We start from the raw sequence: 20,486 nt of genomic DNA on the forward strand, positions 1-20,486 counted from the left end.
GCAAAAAAAGAGTACTGTGAAGCTGTCAGATTTGATGATTTCAGAATAGTTTGTGTGGAGCTGCTGGCTGCCTCCGAGTACTGTATATAGAGTGTATAACAATTTACTCTCTCAGGTTTTTTATTGACTTTCTACATGCCATCATCTTCTGCTCCCAAGTGCCCCCTGCTAAGTGCCATTCTTTTAACTTTAAAAGACAATCCCTGAACGATCTGTCTTTCACCTTCCACCTTTCAACCTCACTGCCTGGAAGATCAGCTTTCTCACGTACCTCTGAATAGGCTGGAGGAGTCTTAGTGGCCTGCTTTTCCTTCCTGCCTTCAGATGGTCCACCTGGATCAGTCCCAGTCATTGTACTCCCGCTAATTCACTCAATATGGGTTGACAGAATGAAGACCTGCTGGTTCTGCCCTCACAGTAGCTGTCAGAGATTATTCCAAAATAGCAGGGCTGTTGCTGACTAGTTCATGAGCAGGCCAGACAGGAGTACAGACTGGAGTATGATAGATCCGCAGGAATTGAATTCTGCGGTTCTTCTTAAGGAGAATTCTCCTTCTCAGGTTCTTTTGAATTCACCTTGAGCTCTTGCTCTCAAGCTGTCTCCACCTCAGTCACCCAGTGGCAAGTGGGAAATAGTAGGACCCCTCATCCATCATCTAAACAGAGATGGGGACAGCAGGGTGGCAGATCTAGAATCCCATAATGCCGACAAAGATGCTCTGGTGTTTCAAGTGACTACATGAGTAAACTTCATGTTCTGCTCATTTCATGGGTTTTGTTGTTTAATGTGGTTTTTGACTTAAAGCCTTTTATTATTTTTTTCATTTTTTAATTGTGCCATGTTAGTCTATTCTGTTTCAAATGATGTTTTGTAAAGACTGAAGGCCTACGTTTCCAGAAGTAGAATTGAAATGAGAACAGAAAATGTTTTGTTACACTGTACATGCCCTATCCTTGACATTGAGAGCCTGTCTTTCTATGGTAGGGAGGAGCTCAGTGACTTCATTCTATCCTTATAAAATCTCTTGATCTCTCTAGTGAGTATTGGCAGAGATGACAGCACAGATTGTGAGCAATAGTGGCTTGCTGTTTTCTTTTATAAAATGAATACCTTTCATCTAGAGATGGGACAGAGCTCAAGAGTTCCTCTTAAAACGGCTGCCAGCTGATACTGGCTTTGAGTTAACACTCAACTGAGACAAGCACCAGGAGGCAAACACCTTAACTTCAGCCTGCAATGAAAACAGAACAATGAAGACTGTACTTTGAATTAGCAAGGGGACCTTTGGCTGCCTCATCCCAAGAAAAAACGTGGAGGAAAACCACTTGTTAGATGGGTTCTGGTCTTCTCTGGGAAACAGTATTGTCAGTGTTTCCCCAGAAATGACATGAACGTTTCTCCTTTATTTGCTTGCTTAAGGCAGCAGCCACTGTTTTCAGGTTGCCAAGTGCTGAGAGTACAGCTTTCGCTAGGAAGCGGCAACAAACAGCTGATAGGTGGTTAAAGGAGCTTCCTAAATCTCCCGTCATTTGTTATTTTCCATTCTTTGGATTCAGTGCAGCAACCTGACTTGAAACTTATGCCTCCTGTCCCCAGAAGTTACCAAGAGCTCAAGTAGTGGGCAATTAAGGGCTTAGCAGTGAGCCCACTCTGTGAACTGGGGTACAGACTTGGTCTCAAATCTGGGACAGTTTCACAGTGCAGACATTGGAGAAGGAGGGAAGAATAGTAACTATTATGTGAGAATGTTTGAGGACTTAAAACTCATATTCCCACCCCAAATGAGGACAAAAAATCAGAATCATTTTGCAAAGCGAAGGTTATTCATTAAGTACACATATTCTTTCACATTTTCTGAAACTCTTAATTTGGTTTGTCTTTTTACTTTGTACTTTTTATATATGTGTGTCATAAATTTTAACAGGCATTATATTACCTTCTGAAATGAAAAGGAATTTTAAAGTTCCAACCAAAATGTTTGTCAAAGCATTCTGTATTGGTATTTTCAGTGTCGAAACTAAGAAACAAAAAATTCAGTGCTTGTTTTTCCCCTCTTACCGTTATTTTCTGGTTTGGAAATGTTTTGTCAATTGTCCTGTGCCAAACTCTACTTAAAACTGATCAGCTCACTTGTCTTCTATTAGTTTGCATCCTCATATGTCTGAGAATATGCAAAATATAGTAGACAAACAATTTGCCACCTTTAATTCTAGAAATGTAACTTGATTTGTGTTTCTGTCTTCCAGGTGAGCCTTTGCACCCCCAGTGAGAATACACCCACAGAGAGTTTAGCAAGGCTGGTTAGCATGGTGTTCCAGTGGTTTCACTCCACAGCTTACATGATGGATGATGAAGTTGGTAGCCTGGTTGAAAAGCTCAAACCCCAGTTTGTTACTAAGTGGCTGAAGACAGTTTGTGATGTCCGGTTTGATGTCATGGTTATGTGCCTCCTTCCTAAACCAATGGAGTTTGCCAGGGTAAGAATAATTTAATCTGAAGGTTCCTTTATTTGCCATAGAGATTAAAGTGTTCAGTATAAGGACTCTCTCTCCCCCAGCTCTGTCAAGGCAAAAGAAGTGTCAGTGGTTGAGGGAACAGTGGAGTTCAGGAATTTTTCCTCTTCATGGCATTTTTAGTTTTACTGTGTTGGAGAGTGGGGATTATTTACAGCAATATGAAGACAGGTTGGAAGAATATTGTAGATATTGAAAGATAGTGTACATTTTTGGTAGCTGCATGTTTCCATTACGCTGCTGAAGCACCCAAGCTTGTCTTTAGTAAAAGGTATCATTAGTCTGCTCCCAGATACAAACCTGTCCTTTAGTGGTCTGCTTTACTAATGCTTCTCTGTTCTTTGCATGCTTAATCTCTGCATTTATTAATAAAGTAATAAAATTAAATAATAATAAAAACATGAATTAAAGTTTATGAAATCACACAGCTGCAACTGAAAGGAGTTCTGGGCTGAAAGGATGCCCTGTAGCTACAGATACCTAATTTAAGCGACTCAGTTAAGTGACTAGTCTGCCATGGTTCACCTTCTTGCTGATGGAGAGAAAGACACTTATCTGGAAGGTCATTCAGGGTGCTTAAGTGAGGCCATTGTTGGAATCACTTTTAGAGGGACTCTTTCTTTCTGTCCATTAATTATGAAGCAGAACTTGCTATTTAACGTGGATAGTGAAGGCAGGCAACAAAGTCAGGCATGTGAATATTCCTCTACAGAAAATGAAACATCAGCATGAAAATAGGAACTTTATATTTGTGAGGGATTTAAGATATTTTCCCCCTCATTTATCACTGCCAACTATACCACATGTGCTTTTGTAAGACTTTCATTTTGTGACTCTCTGACTTAAAATGTCCAAAGGACATGTTGGTTTTGTTTCCTAAAATTAAGTGACTAGACTAGGAAGGGCCGTAAAGACTTAATGTAATACAGTACACCATCAATAATGTATCCATGTATCCACTGTGCATCCGTGGATTTTTCATGATGTAATATATGGGATTTGCTGTACATGCGCAGACCAGCATGTGTATACGTCTTACTCCGAACCATCACTCTGAAGATAGACCTGGCTGTGGGAGGGCTGGAGGGCAGCTGAGGGAATTTGAGAAGTGGATGGATGCAATGAATATTAGGACTGAAGAAAAGAGATCAGGGCTTTGAGGCTAAAGGGGAAAGGAAGGACTGAACCTCATGCTGTAATCTGTTATGGATTTTTTTGTTGCCTTGGATCCAGCCCCTTTTTTGAGTTTTATTACCCACTGCAACACTTAAGACTAGACTGACAACTTGCTAGATTTGCAAGGGTTCACGAGAATATGAAAACAAACAGCCATGAAATTAGCTGTGATGAATGGAGAAAAAATAGTTTGTTGGCTGAGATCACCAGTAGTCGCTGCCAAAACAGCAGGCATCTCTAGAGCCATTAGTCTGGAACAGCAGATGTGATCTGAGGTCAGTTAGAGTAATTAATCTCTGTAGGCCAGTTACTTATTTACTTAGAAGTATATTTTTTTGGCTTCCATTACTTAGAACCTTCCCTCAAAAAAACCCCAACCAACCAACCACAAAGGAACGCCTGGTACAGACCAGGTTTTTCACAATAGAGACCCAGCACTGTAACAGGTTGCTCAGAGCAAATAATTGAAGGTGCAAGTTTGACCAAAAACATCTGTCTGGTGTTGAGAACTGTAAACAATGAGGGGTTACTCTGCATCATGGCCTGGGAGTGAGCAAACTTCATTTAAATCTTGGACAGTGCTTTTGTGTATTGTTGGTCAGGTGAGAGAGAGGAAAATAAACAATGCAATCCCCATGGCTGAATTCTAAATTCAGGCTGGAAGGTACAGATGATCACCCCCCAGAATTTTCTGGCTGTAACACACTGAGCAAATTTACGGTGCTGGACAAGTTACAGAGACTAGATGTATCATTCATCAGTATGATTCCTGGAAATACCCACAGGTTGGTGGATACTGGGACAAATCGTGTAGTGCTGTGACCCAATTAAAAGAAGGGCTGAATCGAATCCTTTGCTTGATTCCATACAATGTGATAAACCAGTCAGTGTGGGAATGTATCATGCCAGAGTGGCTGGAAGCTATAAGGACAGAAGTGCCTGATAATCAACTGAAAGAGTTCCGGGAAGTGTTGAGGTATGTAGACACACGTAGAAACCATTCTATCATTGCATATGTTGATTGTTGAGGGTTTTAGCACAATAAGGTGACAACAAATAAAAATGCCTGTGTGCAATAGGCAGTAGTGAGTGAATGCTTCTGAATTTTTTATAACTTATGTTTACACTAAAGCAGTTAGGGTTTGGGAAAGTTTCCTTTTATTGCTCCTCACATCCTTGAATCTGTATCAGGAACCAACTACATGGATGTTTCTTTGCTGCGAGCAAGGCAGATTTTTAGTGGCTTCCTGCAACATGGTGGAATAAACACTTTTATCCTCTTGGCCAGCTGTTGATGAGAAATGGTGAGGATTAGTAGAGCTGGCACTGAAAGAGTGATGATTTGTATCGAATTAGCTGATGTCTTCCCCTGCTGAGCAAAGAAAATACCAGAATAAGAATGATGGCTGAGTCATAATTTCATGTCTGGTGTATGCCTTTGACAATAAAACTTCACATTGCCTTTTAACGGATGAAGAGGCTTTGAAACTGACTGTAAGTTTGTATTTATAGGTATTGATGTAAACTTTTATAGTGTAAAAATGAAATAGTGGACCGACCAGTGGTGAGATGAGAAATTTTCCAATTTTTACACTGGATGTTGAAAAAGATATTGCTATCAAATGAAACTGTGCATGATACAAGATGTGATGTAAATCCTTAAGGTGCATCACCAAATTCAGAGATGACCTTGTCCAGGCAGGACAGGTGGTATCAGCAACCTAGCTCAACTCCCATGGATGGTGAGGATGCAAGTAAGATTACAGAAGCATTATCAGTGCTGGTAGTGAGATTGCCTTCCTACCACTTTTCTGTTATATCTCACGCAGTGTATACCATGGTAACTCAGTGATGTTATATTCTTGTTCTACTTTTCAGCAAAATGTTTGACACTGAACTTTGCCCTCTCCCTTTCTCCATGGAGGAGATGTTTGGCTTCATTAGCTGTCGATTCACAGGGTATCCATCCTCTGTGCAAGAGCAGGCATTACTTTGGCTGCATGTAAGTGTCCTCTCTTGATGAGTCATGTTGAAGCAGCTTACGATTTTGGAAAAGAAAAAAAAAGAGGGGAAAGAGGGGGGGAAAAGAAGCCACTTTTACAAGGATCATGGAACCTTTCTGCCTTTTGCTTAGCCCCAGTGTAAGGATCACTGGTAGGCAGAAACCAGGAAGCTTCATGTTACTAGCCTATCCTGGGCAATGTAATGGAAGCCTTGAAATTCTTTTTACCTTTGAATGTCAGTTGTATCTTTAGGTCCATTCAGCTGTCTGAGTTTTTTTTCAGTCTCCACAGAATTTGGTCTTTGGATTCCAAAATTAATTTCTGACTGCAGAAGTAGCTGTAGTTTTTCCTGCATATGAAGAACTGAATTAGACTAACTCTGTAGCCATGAAGCTTTCTGCTGCCCCACCTATTTTGTGCTATAGTTGCCCACAGAGCTGGCATTCAACCAATATTTATGTTCAAAAGCTACAGGGACAATCTTGTCAGCTGGGGGCAGTGAGTTTAAAAGGGTGTAAAATTTTCACAGCACCTCAGAATAACACCTGTATTCTTCATTATTGCTTCTTTTCTGCTGAGGGTTATTTTGGTTAAGCTTCTGCAAAGACCAGTTTCTGATGACTGTAGCAATTTTCAGGTATGCAGAATTTTCAAATAAAGTATGATTTTTTTAGACTTCTCTTGACCTAATAACAATTAATGACAAGTACGAAAGAGCTTATATTTGTCTGACTGTTGGTGGCAAAATTGATGAATCTTCCCTCAGTGATTTGCAGTTAACCATCCTGTCACTATGTTGACACCTGTAGGCTACCATTCTGACTAGATTCTTAGAATAAATAGAGGAATTCTGTTTTAAGTAATAATAAATACAGTAAATAGGTATCTTCCAAATATTGGTAATACTTTTGGTTTACAGAAATATTTTTGTGGAACAACTTCACATTCCTGTGTGTGTGTTTGTGCATAAAACTAATCTCAAAGTGCACCAAGTGGATGCCAACAAATATTCTTAAAATAGCCTTTTTTTGCCAGTTCTCTTTTGCCCTGATTCTAACAGAAATCTAAGCTTGCAGCTCACCTTATTGAATCCCAAAATGAAATGTATGGAACTTGTTGAACTGAGGATCATATGATAAAGATGCTTACAAAGTAGCTGGCATTTTTTGTCAAGCTTGAAACTCATGCTTTTTTATTTGTTGTCTTTCCTCAGGTGTTATCTGAACTAGACATTGTCGTTCCTCTTCAGTTACTAATCAGCATGTTTTCTGATGGAGTTAATTCTGTAAAAGAGTTAGCTAATCAAAGAAAATCGAGAGTCAGTGAACTGGCAGGAAATCTTGCAGCTCGGAGGGTAACTGTCATTTATCCTACTTATTTTTTTGTTTAGAACAGTTTTCCTAATAGAATGCATGTGAAGAATTAAAAAGTTATCTTTCAATATGGCAGCATTTGATTTGAAACAGTATAGATTTTGAAAATGGAAGAAAATTAGCATGACTTCTTCAGTTAGTACCACTTTATCACGTGGTCAATGTAATGATAATGCAGTTAGAAACTGCAGAAAAACTGTGTAGTTTTTCCTTAGTCAGCTAGTTTGTTTGGGGTATGTTTTTAGTGTTCCTTGTATCTTTTCCAACCATTTAATTCTCTGCACCTTCTATTAATAGCCATCAACAACAAGTTGTTATGGACAACTGGTCACCCAGAATGAGCCTTTGTATTCTACTACAAATTTGGTGGGCCTAGGTATGTTTTGGAAGGGTGACAAAGCAGAGTTTATATCCATTTCCCTGCATTTTTTCCCCATCCAAGAGATGCAAAAATTGGTCTAAAGTTGTCTGTCACAGGCTTATGCTCTGGAAAAAAAACGTGTAAAAATCTGTAGGCGCTACATACTTGGACTGATGTGACAAACTTCTCAGTAGTCTTGGACAAAGTGCTTCAAGGACAGCAGGAACCAGAGTGCTTGAAAGGTCAGATCTTTAGATTTAAGGAACTATAGCATCTAGGCAGTTGGTCATTCTTCACATGTGGTCTGCCTGCCTTCTGATGTAGCTCTACAGAGAGCATTCCCACATCTAGCCCATGATCACTTCTTAACTATGCAGAAAAAGTGGACAAACTTACTGTCTGGTCTTTCAGACCATAGTTGGCCTCAAAATAGACCTCGTGTCATCCAACTGTTTCTCCTTGCAATGCTTAGTGCCCTACTGTGGCATGGACTTAAGTCAGTGCAGACATGTACATCTTGTTGGTGTTGTGTCCAGTTCATTTCCTACTACCTGTATCCTTGGTATAACCTTAGTTACACTGTTGAGATAGCCCGCTTTATTAGCCTCCTGCTATTGCAGTTTGTGTTCCTGGATCATGGAGCAGATCATTGTAACCTGATGGCCACTTTACTGCCTGCACCAATTTTCTGGATGTCAGCCAATTTGCTTAAGAGAATGTGTACATGTATCTATGCAGAATATGATTCCTCTACTTCTGTAGTATTTTGTCATTTAATGGCATTAAGGGACATATGTCCACTTTGCAAAGAAGCTACAGAAGGGGATACTAAGGCTGTCAAAGTTCGTGCAGTTTCCTGCAGTTTCATATGAAATGAGATTGCTTAAATGTGTAACAGTCATTTGGACATGTTGATTCTCTGTGTTTTCAGGTAAGCGTTGCTTCTGACCCTGGGCGCAGAGTTCAGCACAACATGCTGAGTCCTTTCCCAAGCCCCTTCCAGAGCCCATTTCGGAGTCCAATACGTAGTCCTTTTCACAGCCCTTTCAAGAACTTTGGACACCCCAGTGGAAAGACAATTGATTTTGACTGTGAAGATGACGAAATGAATCTTAATTGCTTCATTCTGATGTTTGATCTCATCTTGAAGCAGGTACTCACAGAAGAAAAACACCCACACTGAGGGGACCCTGAAGTTCTGTAGTCACTTTTGGCTCTCATTTAATTTTGTATTGAATCCCTTTCTGCTAAGGGGCTGGAATGAAGTATACGGCATTTGTATCCCAATACAGTTGTCATCTGCCTTTACCCTTGTAGGATTTACAGCTTCATGTTAAATGAGGAGAACTTAGATACCTCCACATTCATGTTAGATAGCTTGTATGAGTGAAAGGGTCTTCTCCTTGGAGATATGTTTATTTCTGCAGACTAAAAGCAGAGGCTTATTGATATGCTTAGATTGGATGCATAACTTTTGGATAGCTACATTTGTACATTGTAAATCCAAGGCCAGGTGTTTTGCCTAACTGTCTCTGGGTAAAATTCATGGATCCTGTGCTTGAAATTGTCTATTTATTCTAGCTATTTGAACTTGGTCCTCAACACCAGTGGCAATTTGAAATTGTGAGCTCCAGTTTTCCTCAAGCTCTTTGCAGTACTGTAATATAACACTAGCAGAAATGTAGAAGGAGGCAGAATAGTGCTGTGGCTTTTCAATAAATAACAAATCTTTACTCTTTTTCACGCTCTTTCAGATGGAGCTCCAGGATGATGGTGTCACTTTGGGCTTAGAGAACAGCATTTCAAGAGATGTAATATCCATCATAAACAATGTGTTCCAGGCACCCTGGGGTGGTTCTCACACCTGTCAGAAAGATGAAAAAGCAGTTGAATGTGGTCTGTGTCAGTCCAGCATTCTGTGTTACCAGCTGGGTTTTGAGCTGCTAGAACAGCTTGCTCCAAAAGAAGAAATCAGGCTTGTGGTAAGTAGAGCAGGAAAGGGCCTATAGTACTGGTGTGCTGAAACCCCTGTTCTTCATTGTTCTCATTACATTGGGCACAAGGGAGTAAAGCTGTGCTGACCTTTGGCATGGAGAATTTGGGATGTTAAAGCAAAATGCCATTGAACTCTAAAATTTCCTGTTTGAATTGATAGAAAGAACTCAGGGAAGGTGACAATAATCAACCAGTATGAACTCTTCCCCCATCAACCTTGAAGTGCTGTTTTACTTTGGAAGGACACTCTTATGATACTGTGTCTTAAATGAAAAGCACTAAGTATTAACATCTCACACTTTATCTTATTTTAAAAGCTAAGAGTGGATATTTTGAAATGATTAATGATTTTGAGTGAGTCAGTTGTCAAGTGGGCAAGTTGATGCTTGATTGTTGAAAATGCTGAGCACTGCTGAAAAACAGAATATACTTCAAGTTGAGTATCCACCTTTATCAGACACACATACATACTCTCCAATCACTAGTCATTATTAAAGTCCTCTGTAGCTTTGCATAAGAATTGAGGTATTACCTGTGGCCTGATGAATTTATTTTTAAGCTCTATGTTGGTTATACGTAACTGTTCCATCAGATAGTTCAGAAGACAGCATCGTTCTCCTTACTCCGAGTGCTCACTATTAGTAATTTTTTTTGGTGGTGAGCCTAGTGATGCCTTTTGGTGTGTAAAAGCTTCAGAATTCCATTTGAATGTGTATGTTAATAGTAGGTATTGTGCATGTGGTATTCAGTAACTTGTGCTAGAAAAATCGTCTCATGCCCTTTCTGTTCAGATTCTCACCTCAACTGAAAAGTAGCAAGTGATGCAGTCTTTTGAGCGCTGGGGCTTGGTACCATTCCTAGGATCTACCTTGCAATTTATAACACAAAGGTCACAATGGCAACCTGTAATCCTGAGTTTCTGGCCACAGGCAGAAGTAACTCCAGTCCCTTATTTCAATGTAAAGGTGGTTGTGGTAGCTCTTGCCTCTAAGCCTGTAACTGTACAGCAGTGTAGGAAACATCCCCTGCTCCTCTCTGATACTCCTCTGAGGCGAGGATGGCAAGTTTGGTGACACCACAGCCCTGTGACTGGATCCATCTCAGTTCCAATACGGATATAAGTTTCTGTTAAGTGGCATCACTTAAATCCATGTTTGAAACATAGAAACATAGTCTTGTCGGTATGCATTTGCTGATGCAGAATTTTAGATATGCAGGTGATTTGAATGCACAAGTGTACATGGAACTACACAGCGTCTGCCTCATTTGATCTCAGCTTATCACACCACATGTGAACGAAACAGCAAGATATGGCCTCATGTATTTATACTCTTGATGTATAACATCAAGAAATAAATTTAACTTCTTATATTCTTCAAGGAGCCCACAGATAACCTGGAGGATAGTCTTCTGTATACTAGACCTGAGTTTATTATAGGAACTGAGGGAGAAGAGGAAGACAAATCGGCACCAAAACATGGAGAAAACCCAGGAAATCACACAGAGACCACAGAAAATGCTGGTAGGTAGAGGGTGAGAAGCTGAGTATTTCAGTAAGGCTTTAAATTAAATGCTTCAGCTCCTACAGAATACAAGGTTTTGAAGCAGTCTTTCAAGTCGAACAATGCACAATCACTTTTTTCTCATGCATTTAATTCTTCAACATAGTAAGTGAATAGGAAGGCTATATTTATGTTGATAGCCAGCATGACTGTCTCTCAAATAAGTGTGTTAGAAGAAATCTTGGCTTTTTGAACATGTAATGTAGCAAAATCATTGGATGCCAAATTCCATGCTGTTGTAATTTTACTGACTTCAGGGTTACTGTGGCTAGAATTAATTTATATCTCATTACTTTGACATTCTTTAGTTTGATTTTGAATCCACAGATGAGAATTTTAACAACTTCTTATGTAACTTACATTTTTAACAGCGATAAAGAATGACACAGAAAGAAAATTTTGTTATCAGCAGCTTCCAGTTACCTTGAAGCTCATATACACTATATTGCAGGTAATATTGTTTACTTGTTTGTTTAGTGTGAATTTTTGGTTAAGTGGTGTCATTGTGTTGAGAATAGTACATCTGCTTACACAGGAAATGTCAAGGTTTGAAGAACCAGACATTCTTTTTAACATGCTGAACTGTCTGAAGATCCTGTGTCTTCATGGGGAATGCCTGTATATAGCAAGAAAGGACCATCCACAATTTCTTGCCTATATTCAAGATCACATGCTGATTGCAAGGTAGGTTTTTATTGCACATTTTGTTATCATACTGCATTAGTTCTCCAACCGTTCATTGTTGGCATCAAAGCACCTGAAGGTTTGGTATGGAAAATTAACAAAGGGTGGTAGGGAGGTGTGGAAAGTTTAAGCAGCTGTACAAGGGCACATTGCACAGGCTAATTAAGAAGTTGCAAATGAAACCGAGATACCCTGCACGGTCCATCATGGCCACTCTGTCATGCACCACTGGTTTTGCAGTGAGTCAGAGTTTCTCATACTGAAAAATAGGCACTGTCTGAGATGAGACTGAGCTATCTTTCCTGACTTTACAAAATAAAATAAAGGATGATGTAGAGGCAGGCACACACTTCATAAAGCTTTAGCATTAAAGCTGAGAGAACAACAGCATTGCACCTCATTTTTAAGAGGTAAAGGATTTTTTTTCATTTAGAGTCAGAGTGAATTGGATTGAAATCTGTGGATTTTAAGATTCTCTTTGAAGAAAGGGACTTCTGCAGAAAACTCCTTGAATAAATACCAGCATATGATGTTCTGAAAGAGAGTGTGTTCATCAGTGCTTAGAGCTGCTCTATCAATTTCACTGAGCATCTCCTGAGACTGTACGGTTTTAGCAGACTAGAGAATCTGTCCTGAATCTAAATACCAGCAAATTGTAAACACCCAACATCTTAGACATTCATGGATACACATGATTCTTGGTGCCAAGACAGTTCATGTGGCTTATGTGCAGAAGCTGGTTGTGCTCAAACTGCTAATTAATAGCATAGATTATGTTCCATGGCAGTTGTGCCTTGAATTAGGCAAACTCTTGCCAAATCTGAAGTGTTTCAATGTAAGGAATAGTGGAACCTCGATTTTGAAGAAAAACTGCTGTAGTTGAAGATGTACCAGTAGCTCTGTTCTCCTAGCAGCAGCTCTGTAGTATTCACATAAATGCCCAGGATGGCTCATAGAGATTTTTATGAAGAGTGCATTCCCACCACCAAGACAATGTAGACATTTAGAAGAGAGGATGTCAAGGGAGTAGTTTTGTAAGCGGGCTTGCTTTTCTTGGTCTTTCCAGCTTATGGGGAGTTGTGAAGTCTGAGTTCTCTCAGCTTTCTTCCCTGGCAGTCCCACTTCTTCTTCATGCACTTTCGCTTCCCCATGGCGCTGACATTTTCTGGACAATCATAAACAGCAATTTCAACAGCAAGGATTGGAAGATGAGATTTGAAGCAGGTAGGCCTGAGTGTTGTGCACTATTTTCTCTTTGTTGCTTCATTGAAGAAGTAGAGCATCCTCTGCTGTAGCTGAGGAGACCTGTAATAGTTGATTATGTTTTTGCTGTTTTCAGGAGTTTTGGAGATAGTCTGGTGCAAAACTATGGCACAATGATGCAGTAAAATAGAGAAGAACGTGAGACATTTTTGATAATCAAAATTAAAACATTTGCCGGCTATTTTTTGTTGTTACTTTATCATATGTGCATATTTCTAGGTGAGATATATTAATCAGGACATAAAGAAGCCATTACCTAAATTAATATGCATATTCTTTTTCTGGGGGCATGGCTGCTGCAGTGGAGAAGGTGGCTGTGTTGTGCAGGTTTTTGGATATTCACTCTGTGACAAAAAACCACCTACTGAAGTACTCTTTGGCTCATGCATTCTGCTGTTTCCTGACTGCTGTGGAAGATGTCAACCCAGCAGTAGCTACAAGAGCTGGGCTATTACTTGACACCATAAAGAGGCCAGCTTTACAGGTAGGTTTATTATATGGGAAAAAATACTTTCAAACAGGAGTCTGAGTTTTCATGCAAAATTCAAAGCGTTCAGGTGTACAGTCACTGCTAATACCTTTTCAAGCAAGCCTTATGGGTCTTGGTAATTGACATATGCACAAAATAGCCAAGTGAAATGATACTGCCCTACCCCCAATTTATCGTAGAATCATTTAGGTTGGAAGAGACCTTTAAGATCAAGTCCAACCGTAAAAACTTTGCTTACTGCAAAGGATTAGTGTTGCATTTGAGCTGCTATTGTAGAAAGTGGTGCATGTTTTTTACGATTTCAAAATTTATTGACAATTTTCAATTTAAAAAAATACTAAATTGTAAGTTTTATGACACCCTGCTGAGCTTACAGTGATAAAATATATTCAAGCAAAACCAAACATGATCTTCATCTTTTCAAGGTTCACTTAGGCATGTAATTTTAAGCATGCGAGAGACCCTGCCAATCAGAATTCTCATGATTAAAACTAAGCAGATATGAAAGTGGATCAGGGCCTACATATACAAGCAAGATTAAAAAAAATAATGTCATAGTACATAATTCAGTTCTAGTTCTCTGGATAATAGAATGAATATGTGTTACTGCCTATGAAAAGCTGTTAATACTTGCTAGTTTTATTCTATGTAGTGCCTTTTCAAAATAGTTTTCAGAGGACTTGAATTCATGGAGTTCACTGAGACTGTTACCAGTATACTGCACTTTCATATTTAATATGTGGGTTTCTTCTCAAACATAAGCCTTGACACTACAACCAAAATCTAGTGCAAATAAAATACAGAAGCATTTTGAGGCAAGGTGCTTCTGATACACTTTGCCACACAGTTTTTCTTCCTTGGTTTGGGCTTGGTGATTCATTCTTTTTGTAACTAAGGGCTTGATTCAGTTGCCTAAATACAAGCTTTTTCTCAGGCAAGGGTGTGTGAAGAGAATACTTTGATATTGTGTACCAAATGTGCACTAGGACAGAACTTTGCCTATACCTTTGTATTCCTCAAAATCTTAGCAAATTCTACATTCTAAATATGGTGTTCATGTATCTCCTTACTTACCTTACTTTTCCATTGATATAAGTAGCATTAGTTCTGATTTAAAGGACTTGGTAGGAAAACTTTATCCTGTACTAATTAACAGGAGAAGTTGTGAGCTTTGAGCTCCCTTTGCTTAAAAAAATGTTTAAAGTTTTCACATCTCAGTTATGTGTTTGGGGTTTTTTTTCTTTTCTTTTTTTTTTCTTTTTCTTTCTCTCTAGGGTCTCTGCCTCTGCCTTGATTTCCAGTTTGACACCGTTGTCAAGGACAGACCCACAATTCTTAGTAAGCTTTTGCTACTTCATTTCCTAAAAGCAGATATTCCAGCTTTGAGTTGGGAGTTTTTTGTGAATCGCTTTGAGACCCTGTCTCTGGAAGCACAGCTTCATCTGGACTGCAACAAAGAATTCCCTTTCCCAACAAGTAAGCAGAGTCCAAATTGATCTGATCACTTTTTATCAGCTTCTGGAATTTCAGCTGCCTGCAAGGGTCTGAGAGAGATATAGGTCTCACCTGTATAAATTCCCTGAAATTAAGTAATATTTCAGGCCAAAAGAGGATAATTCAGAGTGAGCATTTTTTGACTGCCCGAACACAGGTTAGGCTATACTCTGTCACACCTTTGGGTGTCATGTTTTACTCTCAATAGGATGTGATTGCCAGCCTTGGTTGAAATGTGGTCTGGTTATACGGTCAGCTGCAACCTGCATTAACCCACTTGTTCTTTTGTAGATGTTCTTATGCTATCAGCATTGCTATTCTCAAAGGCCTAGGTCATGCCTGACTCTGTTCTGTAGTGGTCTGTACAAAGACAGCCCTAGGAGCTGTATGACCTTTGAAAAACAAATATATGGGGCACAGCACAAGAGGTACATGGACTCTTAGAGCCAGTGCTCAGTTAACTATTACTACAGTTATAGTAATAGTTAACTGAGCACTGGCTCTGAGAGTCCATGTATGCTACAGTGACAAATGTTTGTCCTGTTCATACTTAGTTTCTTGGTAAGATACCACATCTCCTGTTCACCAGAGGGGCCTAAAAAATGATTTGTGTGTGATTGTTTAATGTGCTGTTGTTTAACATGCAATTGAAAACTTTGTTACCCAAGTGGTGGTCCATGAGGTGGATCTATTTCCATCTGATTTCCTTGGAGGAGGTGGGGACAGCTGTTTGGGTGGCATGTGCTCCTTCAGCAGCCTAATGCCTCCTCCTACATTTGCACGGAGCCCAATGCCTAAAAAAGCCCAGGTGCTGCTGCTGCATCCAGACGGGAGATGAGTGGAACTGCAAACATATTTTCTCCATATGTGAGTAGCTTGACCCAAAACTGGGAGCTGCTGTCGTGGCCTGAGGAGGGAATCTCGGCACTATTTTCTAGCACCTCTGGCTGCAAATGTAGGGTCATATCTTTAAATATAAATATTTGGGAGTGATTTAAAGTGTAAAATATGCAAAAGATATTTTTGAAGTTTCTTTTTAACCTTTCTCTTTGCCTTTTCAAAGACATAAGTGGTGCAAAGGGTGGGTTCACCGGATTTAGTTGCTCAGATTATTATACTCAAAGGGTTTGAATGCACAAAAACGTAGACATGAGTATAGAAAAGTATTGGTGACCCCATTAAGGTATGCAGTGATACTGTTGGTAACACCACTGTAAATGCATAATCACACTGATTTTTGGAGACGCTGTTCAAATCCAGGATGATAGGCATAGGCAGGACAGGAGGTCAGGGAGGCAAAAATAGAGGCCATGTTTAGGTATGAGTGCACTAAACGTGATCCATACTCATGAGATTTCTGCCATTTTAAATAGGGGGCAGCTCATATTCCGTTAGCCTGAAATTCATGTTTGATTTCAAGAATCTGTTTTTGTCCAGTCTCTAAAAAAAGAAGTAGCAGCATAATTTTTTGAACACAGTTATGCCATTTGGTTTTTTTTGGATTTCAGAATGAGAGCATGCAAACAAGTACCTTGCAGATGGACCCTTTGAGCCCATATGGAGCTTTCTTGACTTGAGTGGGACCTGGGGCCCAGTTGCATTTGGCACTTGGCAGCATTAGGGCCTCACCATGCTGTGGAATGAATCCTAACTTGGTCAATTGCATTTGCAAAGCTATCACTGCTGTCCGGACAAATGTCGCCAACCTCAGTGATGCAGCAATGTGGAAGATCAAGAGGGCTCGTTTCGCACGTAATCGTCAGAAGAGTGTGCGTTCCCTGAGGGACAGTGTGAAGGGACCAGTGGAGTCAAAGAGAGCGCTCTCCCTTCCAGAAACCTTAACCACCAAAATTCGTTGAGTATCTATTTATATTTTTGTGACACACCTGTATCTTATCCCTTAGGGTCGTATCCTATTGCTGGGTACACATCGAAATTGTCAATATTTATCCAATTGGGATAGCAAATTTAGGTTTCTGACTGATTTAGGCATTATTCAGATAATGACACCTTAGTGAATTTGACAAAGTACATAGACAGACTTTATGTCTATGCTGTGCTTGTTTAAAAGGCCAGAACGAAGTGCTCCAAGACTAGTTTATGGATAGATCTTAACTTTTATTTGTGGATAATACACAGTAGTTTTGTCTAAAATAGGTAGTGTTTACAGAAAAATTCCTCTGTAACTAATCTATTTATTAATGGTAATTATTAATCAGTGTATGCTAGACATCTTAAAAACAACTAATGTATCAAATGAGCTTCTGGATATCTTCAGAATTTCTTTGTTAAGAAAACAATGTCCATGCAGCACGTGCTTCCTGCCAGCTTGTATAGGAGGACCTAGGTGTTGGAACACCATAGGCCTGTATGGAGTGCTGTACAGATGCCTTTCCAAGCAGAAATAAAGCTTACTCATTCTCATTTGGAGAATTTTACAAACACAGATTAGTCTTTATATTCAAATTGGACCTCTCATGTTGCTCCGATCCATATAACAGGAACTGATAAAATGTTAAAACCTAGGTGCTGGTGAACTGTTAAGTTAAAAGGTAGTTTCTTCTCCAGAACAAACACCACCATATTTTGGGACTCTTAGGTAATCCTTCTTGACCAAGTTCTGATCCTGCATAAGGGCTCCTGTGTGGTGACTCTTGTACCAGGAAAACCAAATAATGGAGAAAAGTAGAGTTATAAAACATGGTACACAAAAACTGTAGGGCACAACAGTGGCATGTTTCAAATGGTTACACTCACTGCCTGGCAACAGTGCATGAGTAAGTGAATATAAATATGCTAGCACTGAATGTATGCTGAAGTATAAGATGTCAGTACTGCCTTCTTAAACAGTTGCTCTTGTTTTTGTTTGTTTGTTCTTTTTTTTTTTTTTTTAAGCTGTGAGCTTGACCAGACATGAGCAGTCTGCTCCAGCACTTGGAGGAACACCAGAGCAAACACCAGGTGGGTTTGACAAAGGGGTATTTTGATGGAACAGGAAAAGGAAGGCACTAGAGCTGGCTTTCTTGCTGACTCATGAGATAAATATACGCAAGATGGAAGCTGTCTAAAGACAGTGAATCATGTCTCAGTGTGGTTCCAAAAGGTGTAAATTGAAGTTTTGCTCTCAATCTGTACTGAAAACTGCCCACAGCTGTAAATAGTACTTCGTGGCTGGCAGGAAGCTATTCACAGGCAGTCAGCTATGCTGGCAGTGCCTCACCCTCATGTGTTTAGTTGCCCACAGGAATACGTAAAACTTTAGTAGGCTGGCCCCATAGGTCACCTGTGTTCAGGCTGATCTTTGATTTTTTGGTTTTAAAGACAGCAGACAGAATGCTTTTGATTGTTGGTACTGTAAATTGCACTTGTCTCCTCTGTGTGCTTATAGACATCTTAAGTCCTTTATTTTATATTTACTGATATTTTGTGAAGATGTCACCCTTTTGTTAGGCATTTGTAGAACAGCTAGCTCAGCAGGCTCCCAGTAATCTCTAAATATTTGTGCCTACTGACAGCTCTTGCTCTGAGTCCTGTGTAGACTGACCATCTGGAAGTGAAAAATCTCAGATTCAAATCTTTTCACATTCCTTCTTCAAGACTTGCAATATTTCCAACAGATACAAATTCAAAATCAGAACAGATCAGCTTACTGGGTGATCAGCTGAAAGGAAAATACGTTGCCAGCATGTGAAATGGACTAGGAGAGCTTCTGAATTAGCAGTGTATAGCCCTGTCATACTAGCCCAGTGAGAGCTCAAAATCAACCAGTTCCTTACAGAACGTATGTGTGTTGTCACAGGCTCATAGAAGGAGCAAGTGAAATAATGGTGCAATGAACAGATGTGACAGTGAGTGATTGTTCTTCATTTAATGGCATCACTCACCTGGTATATACTGAGCTTAGAGGAACTTGTCACACAAGAAGTTGTCAGTGTCACAGTAGGCACTGTGGTTTTACTAGATGTATTTTAGTATTTCAAAGCTTCAGTTTCCAGGCTTAGTTAATCCATCACCCAAGTTTCAAATTAAATTTCCACTAAAAAATGTATATATATAAAAAGTTGCACGTAGCTAGTAACCACTGATATGAAGAAAAGTCTCATATGATCCAAAATTATTACAGATGCTTTGGTAACTAGGAGACAAATAACTGTCCCTCTTCTTCCATATTAATTAGTTCTTTCTAAAATCTTATTTTTTTGTAATTTTTTTCAAGGTTTAGTGCATAGTTTTTAACACTTTGCATTGGCATTACTAAGCATATCTGATTCGTCTAAGGAACTAACAGACTCCTAAACGCAGGCTGTACATCTGTTGTAGAAAACCATTTTTTTTATACATACCACTTGAATGAACCGGTCCTTATGTTCATCCGTTCTTTCCAGATCTAAAACTGTCATCCTTGCACCATCCAAATGCAAGCTAAATTCAACGTGCGTTCTATATGAATTAAACATCAGGATCATGTATTTGTTCTCATATAATCTACAGTACCCTGGACAGTCAGTCAGAGAGTTTCATTGACAGGCACAGAGATCACAATTGAGATGAAGCATAATATAATTTTGATATGAAGCTTTATGTTACATTTTGATATCTCTTAAAGTAATTTGCAAGTAAAGGGGTCTGATATAAGGGACATGAAGGAGTCTGATATAAAGGATGTGAATAAAGAGGTGAATCTGTGGGCGTAAAGTTAGACTGAATTCAGGAATGGTGGCTGTTGTGTGTTTGGTGATGTCAGATGGTTTTCCTGGGGGGGATGTGTGTGCGTATGTACACACCTCATATATAGGCACATATACACAGAAATTGTACAGGTACATACACACATTTTGAGGGGTAAAAGCTACCATAGCCACTGTAAAGACAGAGCTGCTTTGTTGTGCATTTTTAAGTTGAATCTAAACAGCTTGATTTGGTACAGGATACCCTGTATCATGTGTTAATGAAGTGAAAGTTTAGTTCAGGCTTGGTATAACTTAAGACCCATTTCAGAAAGCAGAAGATCTTCTGGACTCTGAAGGTATATCGATTAAACTGCATTGTAGAGGTTCTGTAGTTTTAAACAAGCAGTTTTCCATTGCTGGTTTGTTGCAGGTTTCTGCATTAGAAATAAAACCAGGAGGTGACTGACATTCCCTAGACTTGATTCCTAGTAGACCTATGACAAACTGCTCAGGGTGAAGCTCTGTTCACTGTTCTGCTGTATAGTTTTCAGCAAGGGTAAAGTATGAGAAACAAGATTTTAAGGCTTCAGAAAGTGTAGTAGTATTTCTGAAGGTAAAATGTGAGGAAAAGTCCTGTGAGGTGTCTCTTAATTAGTGTTAATGTTATGAAATTCTGACAAAATTGAGCATTTTATCACTGAGTTTTTAAATTGTATTGTTCAGCAAGTGAAACTAAAACAAGTTAATCTTTTCAGACTGATTACTCATTGAATTTTTTTTTTGGAGTACCAGGATTTGCTTAGAGCCTGATCCTTTGTCTCATTTCATCTTATCTTCTTTTTCACATAGAAAATCTCACAACATGTAATAGAGATGAAAATAAGTAGGGCTAAAGAAAACA

At 39.4% G+C, this 20,486-nt stretch overlaps 1 protein-coding gene across 10 annotated transcripts in view; it reads left to right on the plus strand.

Moving 5' to 3' along the window:
* UNC79 (unc-79 homolog, NALCN channel complex subunit) overlaps window positions 1-20,486 on the plus strand; it is a 131,289-nt gene that overhangs the window by 33,563 nt on the left and 77,240 nt on the right. For 8 of the 10 annotated variants that reach the window (XR_013929593.1, XM_080396229.1, XM_080396234.1 and 5 more), the window contains exons 14-26: window positions 2,248-2,478; window positions 4,476-4,666; window positions 5,569-5,692; window positions 6,907-7,047; window positions 8,359-8,580; window positions 9,182-9,409; window positions 10,803-10,944; window positions 11,356-11,668; window positions 12,735-12,892; window positions 13,234-13,415; window positions 14,696-14,897; window positions 16,590-16,769; window positions 17,811-17,876. Coding sequence is in view for 9 of the 10 variants with exons in the window: in XM_080396229.1 (XP_080252355.1) it covers window positions 2,248-2,478; window positions 4,476-4,666; window positions 5,569-5,692; window positions 6,907-7,047; window positions 8,359-8,580; window positions 9,182-9,409; window positions 10,803-10,944; window positions 11,356-11,668; window positions 12,735-12,892; window positions 13,234-13,415; window positions 14,696-14,897; window positions 16,590-16,769; window positions 17,811-17,876 (2,380 nt within the window). In the remaining variant the exon portion in view is untranslated. The remainder of the gene's footprint in view (window positions 1-2,247; window positions 2,479-4,475; window positions 4,667-5,568; window positions 5,693-6,906; window positions 7,048-8,358; window positions 8,581-9,181; window positions 9,410-10,802; window positions 10,945-11,355; window positions 11,669-12,734; window positions 12,893-13,233; window positions 13,416-14,695; window positions 14,898-16,589; window positions 16,770-17,810; window positions 17,877-20,486) is intronic. The other 2 variants (XM_080396232.1, XM_080396233.1) reach the window with 1 other exon arrangement.

The sequence above is a fragment of the Falco punctatus genome (assembly GCF_963210335.1).
Source record: "Falco punctatus genome assembly, chromosome: 7".
In the NCBI taxonomy this organism is placed as follows: Eukaryota; Metazoa; Chordata; class Aves; order Falconiformes; family Falconidae; genus Falco; species Falco punctatus.